The sequence below is a fragment of the Dendrobium catenatum genome, unplaced genomic scaffold (genome assembly GCF_001605985.2).
Source record: "Dendrobium catenatum unplaced genomic scaffold, ASM160598v2 fragScaff_scaffold_1228, whole genome shotgun sequence".
NCBI classification, from domain to species: Eukaryota; Viridiplantae; Streptophyta; class Magnoliopsida; order Asparagales; family Orchidaceae; genus Dendrobium; species Dendrobium catenatum.
Genome location: NW_021319690.1, coordinates 696,922 through 705,954, shown reverse-complemented (window position 1 = coordinate 705,954; position 9,033 = coordinate 696,922). Strand labels below are relative to the sequence as shown.

Below are 9,033 nucleotides of genomic sequence, written 5' to 3'. Positions count from 1 at the left end.
ATGAGCATTCACACAATCTTAAGTCTTTAAAAGTTTAGAAAAGTATTATTGCAACATGACAATGTCTCCACTAACTTAGCATTTATGAAATATATCTTTTTATCAGAACATATTTTATTTTTCAAAAATTATATTTAAATTGTAAAATATAAACAAATTCAACTTTGCATTTAAATGATTTAACTCAAAAGGAGAAAAATTAATAAAAGAAAAGTCAATAATTGCTTATCCATAAAAACATTTTAATTACTTGAATTTATTTACTTTCACATATATGGATCAAGAAAGTGTCTTCATTCCATTATTTCAATGGCATTATATTTAGATGAATTCCTTAAAAAAAATGCAGTATATATGAAGAATTCAAATTAAAATAGAATTTATTTTTATAAACTCCCCATAATTTAATATATTTTTGGAAAAACAAATTTATAACTTTACAAATAAGAATAGTTTTTTCATCACAATTTTGAAATTTTGTCATTTAAATTGTTTTTGAATAAATATTTTTGAAACTAAAAACAGAGCTTTTTAAAATCAAAATAAAAAAAATTAAAAAAAAAAAATGCAGTACATATGTTTGTAATGTACTTATTTTTGAGAGTATGAAGAATTCAAATTAAAATAGAATTTATTTTTATGAACTCCTCATAATTTAATATATTTTTGGAAAAACAAATTTATAACTTTACAAATAAGAATAGTTTTTTCATCACAATTTTGAAATTTTGTCATTTAAATTGTTTTTGAATAAATATTTTTGAAACTAAAAACAGAGCTTTTTAAAATCAAAATAAAAAAAATTAAAATTATTCTAAATAAAACTTAGACATAAATTTTGAACAATATATCCTTAGCTAAAATTTCCCTGCTAGCTTAGACTCTTCTTCGCCCTTTTTCTCTGCTTTCATTGGAGATTCCCAATTCCAGCTGGCAGAGCCCGCCATTCTCCCCTTCTTATACCTCTCTTCCTCCTCCGATCCTTTCCATACATCGACCACTCACGAATCATTGTGTCTCCCTTTCCCTTAGAATCTTAATTATTAGCAGAGATATATCAATGGCGAAGCTCAATTTAGAGCTTCTGTTGCTCATCTCCGTCTGTACTACTTGTCTCGTGGTTCAGCCGAGCTCCGCCCAACTCCGGCAGAATTATTACTCCAAAATATGCCCTAATGTAGAAAGCATCGTTCGGAACGCTGTTACCAAAAAGTTTCAGCAAACCTTCGTCACCGTTCCCGGAACACTCCGCCTCTTCTTCCATGACTGCTTCGTCAATGTACTTCACAGTTCTCCTTCGATCTTATTTTCTGGCTTTGTGTATGTTTGCGATTTTCTCATCCCGTGACATGCAGGGTTGCGATGCGTCAGTAATTGTGGCGTCAACGGCGAACAATAAGGCGGAAAAGGATAATTCGGACAATCTCTCGCTCGCCGGCGATGGGTTTGACACAGTCATCAAAGCCAAGGCTGCCGTCGACGCCGTCACCCAATGCCGAAACAAGGTCTCCTGCGCAGATATCCTCACCATGGCCACCCGCGATGTCATCTCCCTGGTTCGATTCCTCTGTTTTATTTCCAAATTCTGATTCGATTTCTGTTTCGCGTCCAACAAAAGAGTTTTTGCTTTGCTTGTGCCATCGCAATGACTTCAGCAGTTTCCACAGATTTTGCTAAATCAATTGTGTTGATTTTGGAGCAAAATAATCTGAAAAAAAAAAATCCGAAAGTTTGATATCTTTTGAGTAAATTTTACTGAAATCGATCAATTAGGAAGGATGAATTTCTTTTGCGCAAGACAGTTTCATTTATGAATTATAATATTTTGTTCTTCGGGTGAATTTTGTGCTCAGTTTTTGTTGAGTTTTATCAAACTTTAGTAATTTATTTAGTTTATGAGATTTCCGCTCTTCGTTGATTACAGTTTAGTTTTGACAAATTTTACAAAGTATGACGTAAAATGTTAAATCACTTTTTTGTGCGAATCTAGGCCGGCGGACCGTCGTACGCGGTGGAGCTGGGGAGGCTGGACGGGCTCGTCTCCACCGCCGCGAGCGTCAATGGCAAACTGCCCCAACCGAGCTTCAACCTTAACCAGCTCAATTCCCTCTTTGCTGCTAATGGGCTCTCCCAAACGGACATGATCGCCCTCTCAGGTACGAACTCTACCCACTTGCACTGTATGCCGTCCTCCCGCATAGCTCACCGCCTTTACACCAAAAAAAAAAAACCCAAATGATTGAATTCACATAATTCGCCAAATTTGTTTTGATGAATTTAGGAGAGAGAAATTAACAATCGTTTCAGGTGAGATTCTTTTGGACCACGTTGCTTAACATCGACGGAACAGTGCCATTTGTTCCCTAACGAATTTAAAGTAATAAAGCATACCGAATGTCCGGCCAGTATTTTATTTCTTCAAACAGGAATCCATTGCAGCCTGAAAGTTTTAACCGAAGATTACCACATGATTTATGAAAAATTAAATAAACTCTAATACACGGAAAACAATAAGCTCAGCACATTCTTCAAAATTTTATTAAAATAATTATTAAAATTTTGGGTTTAGTACAGACTTTAGTAGTTGGAAATAATAGGGATAATTAGTAGTTGGTAATTGTTGTTTTAAGCGAGGCTTTCATGGTCGCCATATGGCACGTTTCGATTTGTGAAAAAGATGGTGGATTATTATTTTGGCTATTGGATAGAAGAATCATGTATTCATGTGCGTGGGTACCGGCAAATGTTGCATCAGGCAACTTTTGCTGCTGGCGCTACTAACCTTTTTCGTCTTGTTCCTTTACTTCTTTCTTTTGATTCTTTCTTTTTCACTTTTATAGTTTTTTGTTTTAGGAATAAGGGGATTTGAAGGTATTATTGAATATATAATACATAAAAATATTTTTTATTAATTGTATATGCCAATATTTATTTTGGGTTAATTAATAATATCACAATAGAATTTGAACCAGATTTAAGAAGTTGATTAAGATTAAGATTAGACTTGAATTGTGTTGTATTCTTCAATAATGATTATATGGTCACCGGACTGTCTGGAGGTGAATCAAGATGTGCCGCATGACCCGGTACACAGCACCAATACACAATAAAATGGTGACATGACGCGTCCTGATTCGCCTCCGGATGGCGTCCGGTGACTGCAAGTAATAATTTCTCCACTTGTAGGGCTTTGAATTAGATTGGCTTATACTAAATTAGCTTAGCCTGAATTGAATTGACTTAGTTTGAATCAGATTTTCATAATATTAAGGCATACAGAGAACACTGTAAGCTGGATACCAAAACATTGTTGTTGCATATTTTGCTAACCTTTCTCAAATTTCTCCTTGTATTTTTTAATTATATGTTTTTCTTTTTTCATTTTTTTTTCCCTCTAATTTTATACGTTTAATAAAACACATCTATGAACTTTCTCAGCTGATCCATGCCCTATTATTGAATCCTAACATATTCTTAATCAAAACTATCATATGAAAAAAAAAAATTATTGAATGAAATAATTAGAAAGAAGAAAAACTACTAATATATCTAAAATTTCAATATATATAAAAAAAATAATCTAAGAAAAAATCCGACAAGATAAAAATCCTCCTTTTGCTTCGAAGTGAAGGAACTTTAATAATTGTGGGTAACCCTTAATTACTATCTAAATAAAGAGTGAACAGTTAGTTATAAGCGATCATGCTCTCTTTTCTATTCGATAAATGATGGGAGTTGTCGATTAACCAAATTTTATTTATAAAAAAATTAATACAGAAACAGTTTGCACCATTGAAGTCGCTAAATATAGAACACCTTCAACGCCATTAGCCCATTTTGCTAATATATTTTTAGTACAATATATTCTGCTCTCCTAGGCAAGCAACTTGTTTAAACCGAATCAGATTTTCTGATTGTTCTCATCTAATGTGTTGAGAGGAATAAGCTTGTATTTTAAGAGCTAAATAATATATGCTTGGCCACTTGGACGATTGAAGCAGCCGGCAACTACTCTGGTCTCTAGATATATCATTAGCTGATCAAGAGAAGTCAGCGGTCTTCGCTTTCACAAGTTGTTAAAATGTCGCTCTCTACAATCTCGCCTCACGCACGTAACCTCATCTAGATTTCATTATCATGGTCTAATGCATCGTGTAATCCACACGCGTTTTAGTGATTAGGCGACACATTAATCCAAATGCATTAATATACATATATAATTCATTTACAATGTAAGAAAAAAAATTAAATAAGAATATTGTGATCATAATTTAATTATGACAAACTTTAATGTTGGATTTGCTTCGAGAGATATACAATATAAGAATTAATCGATAAATATTGTATTTTATTATTATTATAATAAATGTAAAAAAATATAAACTTATTTTGATTGAGGGTCTATACCCACCGCGGTTTGTCTTGGTGGTGATGAGCCGGCTGGGCAAAGCACAGGTCCCTGGTTCGAATCCCTTTTCATGCCGTGAAAGCCTTAAGTGTCGGCCCATGTAAATGGTGGGGGTTGCATGCTAGGTCGATCGGGATATCCTTTGAAACATAAGGATGTCCTGTTTTTATGATTGAGGGTCTATTAGCGATAGCTTTTTTGCTATTTTATTTTTTAAAAATTAATTAAAATTATATTTGTCTATTATTTTCTTTATGTTTTCTTACTGCTTTTCAATAATTATTATAATGAAAAGTTATTTTTTTGTAGCCATTTTAGTTCAATTATTTTTCTCATAATGACTTCACAATTTATTTTATAAAATGTTGTATATTAAATTTTAATCAAAATATCCGAGCTTAAATTTTCTCATGGTTAAAGCATGTACGTTTCAATCATGGTTCTCCCGAAGTTTAGTTCACTCATTTTAAAATCTTAGATCAATACTGTCTTAGGGTGAAACATCAAACGGTACTTCTTAATTAAATAAGTTGTAAAATTAATTTTAAATAGAAATGCTTAAGTCAATGGATGGCAGACAACCGTTAAATATTTGTACATTTATATTATATCTTCAACTTATTTAGTAAGAGATTAAAGTTTTTTTTATGACAACACTTTATTATTTTTTGTTCTTTAAATGAATCTTAAGATTTCATTTGTGATAATTTTTTTTTTATACTTGTTGCGTCCTGGAATATTCGCGGCGGTAGAGAAATATTTAGTTTAACGTCTTAGCATTGTACGAAGATCCAGTACACAAGCAGATAAGTGAGAGGGTGTAGCGTTCATAAGAGACACCAAAGTTTTTACGTGGAAAACCCCTGAAAAAAGGGGGAAAAACCACGGGGCCTGGCCCGGTTTGAATGAATCCACTAGTATTTGTAGTCGATTACAAATGAGGCCCTTCCTTAGGAGAAGGCCTTGGATTGATGTAGCAAATGTACAAAAAATAATAAAATATACAAGTAATTATTAAGGGTTAGTTGGAGTGTCAATTAGCAAACTAATTCGCGGATAAAATAAGTCAACCAAAACTTGAGATGACAACTTTTAAAGTTTTATTTTCAAATATTTAAAAGAACTTTAATAGAGAGACCATAGACAAAGACTACTTATCTTACCAGTTCCATTCATCAATTGATGTGATTTTTAACCAGAAAATTTATTAAAAAATTTGCAAATTTCTTGATATAATTATATATCATTTTTTATTTCAAATTAGATTTTATTTTGGATAACTTTTTTATTATTTCTTGAAATAATTTTAAAAATATAATTTTTATATTAAAATTTTAGTTTTAAAATAGAAAAAAAAGCCACCTCAAATATGATTAACTATTATGTGTGGACGTCGAATGTCATCCGGAGACCAACCAAAATGTGCCACATCATTTATGTGCTAGTTACTGCGGCTCGGTAATGCTCGGTATCACTAACGTGGCATATTCTGATTAGCCTTCGAAAAATGTTCTATATCCGGTCTTCATACAGAATGATTTCTTAACTAACAGAGCCTTAATCTTATATACAATTTTTTTAATGCAGCGGCCCACACATTAGGGTTCTCACATTGCAACAGATTTTCCAATCGGATCTACGATTTTGGACGGCGCAAAGGAGCAATCGACCCGAGCCTAAATAAAACGTACGCAACTCAATTGCAAGGAATGTGCCCACGCAATGTAGATCCTAATGTGGCGATCAACATGGACCCCATCACCCCTCGAACCTTCGACAACATATACTTTCGAAACCTACAACAACGTATGGGCCTTTTCACGTCTGACCAGATCCTAGCCGATGATTCCCGATCCCGCCCGACGGTCGACACATGGGCTGCTAATTCTAACGCGTTCAACACTGCCTTTATAGCAGCCATAACTCGCCTCGGGCGTGTAGGCGTCAAGACCAACACCTCACAGGGAAATATTCGTCGGGACTGCTCGGTTTTCAATTAAAAAATCTCGTTTTGTACTTCTTTTCCTACCAAGTTTTGATTTTTTTTTTAAATTTGGGTTCAAATTATATTGGGGAATAAATGAATAGTTTATGATGTGGGAAATAAGAAAGGGTGGCTCTGTCCATTGGAATATTTGGATGGAGGACAGAATAAGCGGCTGTTTGTTAATTGTTTTAATAAAGAAAAAGTGAAGGCATTGTGATACCAAACATGTGCTGCTTGATTTAGTTATTCAACAGAAAATTTTTAATTTATTTTCAGACTTAAAATATTCTGATATAAATTATACTGCAATAGATTTTAAAAATCAATAATCTTTAAAAATATCTGATGTGATTCTTGAGTAAGTTCGAGCTTAACTCGAAAAGTGACTAGTGATTGGAGCTTAGCCCGGTAAGTGACTAGTGATTCGAGCTCGATAAACAAATGAGTCAAGTTTGAGCCATTTTGGATCCAGCTCGTTAATTCATGAGCTAGCTCGATTAAAAATATTAATATAAAATATAACTAAATTATATTAACAATTAAAAATTAAATATAAAATTATTAAAATATATATTTCAAAATTATGTCTCATTTCGTTAGGGCAGCATTTTAATTGCTTTGCTTCTAAAATTATAATTATAATTCCATTTAGCAACTACTTTATTGCTATTTTTCACAAAAATATGTGATAAGAAGCTATTTTTTCCTATAAAATCTACTAATAAATGGGAGTTGCAAGAAAGTTGTTGCCCACTTTTTAAAAATGAACATATTTGTAATTAGTATATTATTATTTTTTTTAAATTACTTTTCTCACAACATCTTCACAATCATTTTTATAAAAAATCACGATATATCTCATTACTTTGATATTCATGTTGTAAATGCTATTCCATTTAGGTACTGCTTTCGAAAAATCTTTGCATTGGGAAGCTACTTTTTACAACTGGAGTTGCTAATGCGTTTTTATCTTAAGAAAAAAAAAATATTCTATTTATTAAAAAAAGAATATGAGAATGTTTGGGACTACTATAGCTTATTACAAATATAGTTATAAATTGTTGTGGTGAAAATATTTTTTTAAAAACTATTGTAAAAAGGACCTTCATAATGCAACAATTTCTTAAAAACAGTAGCCAACATAATTGTTTGCATGTTTTGAAATGCAAAGCATTAAGAAAGTTTCCACATAAACTTTATATTTATAATGAACACAGTAGTTTTCAAAAAAGTAAATTTTTACATAGCTGCTTCACAATTACATAATTTACATTTACAAAACTCTACAGTTGTCCCAAAAAAGACTTTAAGTCTATTAGGAGAGAAAAATTTTAAAAACATGTAAACAATTAAACTATGAAATCAGTTGGATTCATCTCTGTTTTTTTTCCCCATTTCTTAACTGGACACCGAATACATGCCCACATAGGAGATTTTATCTGTAATCCTATAGTTAGAGTTGTCAACAACTGACCCGACCCGAACCCGATCTGAAAATTCCGGTTCGGGTCGACCCGTTAAAGAAACGGGTCGGGTTTTGGTTTTAAATTTGGACCCGTATAGCAATCGGGTCTGGTTCGGGTCAACCCGTTAACCCGATTCCGACCCGAAAACAACCCATGTCAACCCTCAACCCGTCAACCGTATGAGCCATTGAGCCTAATCCTATGAGGGTTTTAATAACGTCGAGCGGTCAAGCACTTGAGCCAATGAGTCATCGAGCGAATAAGCATAAGCTGAGGGCTGTCGTTTTAGGGATTTCTCATTTCTGAGTTAGGGTTTCTCTATCTCCGACTCCGTTCTCCGATTCTCTCGCTTCTTGCCTTCCTCTAGGCCGTTCACACTCGCAGTTCGCACCTTTGAAATTTGGTCATCCTTGCTTGGTTTGTAAGACTGTAATCACTAGTCAGTGAACTCATTAGTCATGAATAACTTTGTTTTCGTTTTTTTAGAAGTATTTTGGCATTTTGTTGAGTTTTGGTTTCTGATCGACTGATCTACTATTCTACATTATTTGCTGAGTTTTGTAAATGATGCTTCAATTTTCAATTTGTTCATTCTAAAGCCGAAGGCCCTAAAGCCTAAGCCGGTGATTCCTTGAGCTTGAGCTTGTGACTTTTACTTAATTTTGTTGCAGGCTTGCAGCCTTGCAGGTTCATTAATAATTGATTATGCTTAGTTACTGAGTGAGTGACAGCCCTAGATGTTCATTGTTCAGATGACGAATATTAGAATTCAAAATTCAGATAAGATGAATTAGTGAATGATAAAGAAGCTAACTACTTGATGCTTGACTGCTTGAGCAATGAGCAACAACAACTCTGGTTGTGATTTACTAATTTTTTTGTGTATTTGTAAATTGTAAATTGTAATGTATCATTGTATATTTGTATCTTGTATTTGTAAATTGTAAATTTATAAATTGTAACGTGTCTTGTATTATAGAAACTAGAGTTTTTGTTTATTAATCATAATTTTTTTGTATTCATTTATTATTTCATTGTTTTTTGGTTTATTTATCATATTATTTCATAAATTTTTCTGTTTTACATTTTTCTTTCTAAAAAAATTTCGGGTTGGGTCCGGGTTCAGTAATTGGACCCGTATAACTAAACGGGTCAGGTTCAGGTCGACCCGT

General features: G+C 32.9%; 1 protein-coding gene across 1 annotated transcript; it reads left to right on the top strand.

Annotated features, from left to right (window-relative positions):
* Positions 1-875: 875 nt before the first annotated feature.
* On the top strand, positions 876-6,612 carry LOC110096141 (peroxidase 51). Its single transcript, XM_020821922.2, has 4 exons — positions 876-1,279; positions 1,356-1,556; positions 1,991-2,156; positions 5,996-6,612. The coding sequence occupies exons 1-4, from the start codon at positions 1,061-1,063 to the stop codon at positions 6,406-6,408; spliced, it is 999 nt and encodes a 332-aa protein (XP_020677581.1). The 5' UTR covers positions 876-1,060; the 3' UTR covers positions 6,409-6,612.
* The last annotated feature ends 2,421 nt before the right edge of the window (positions 6,613-9,033 follow it).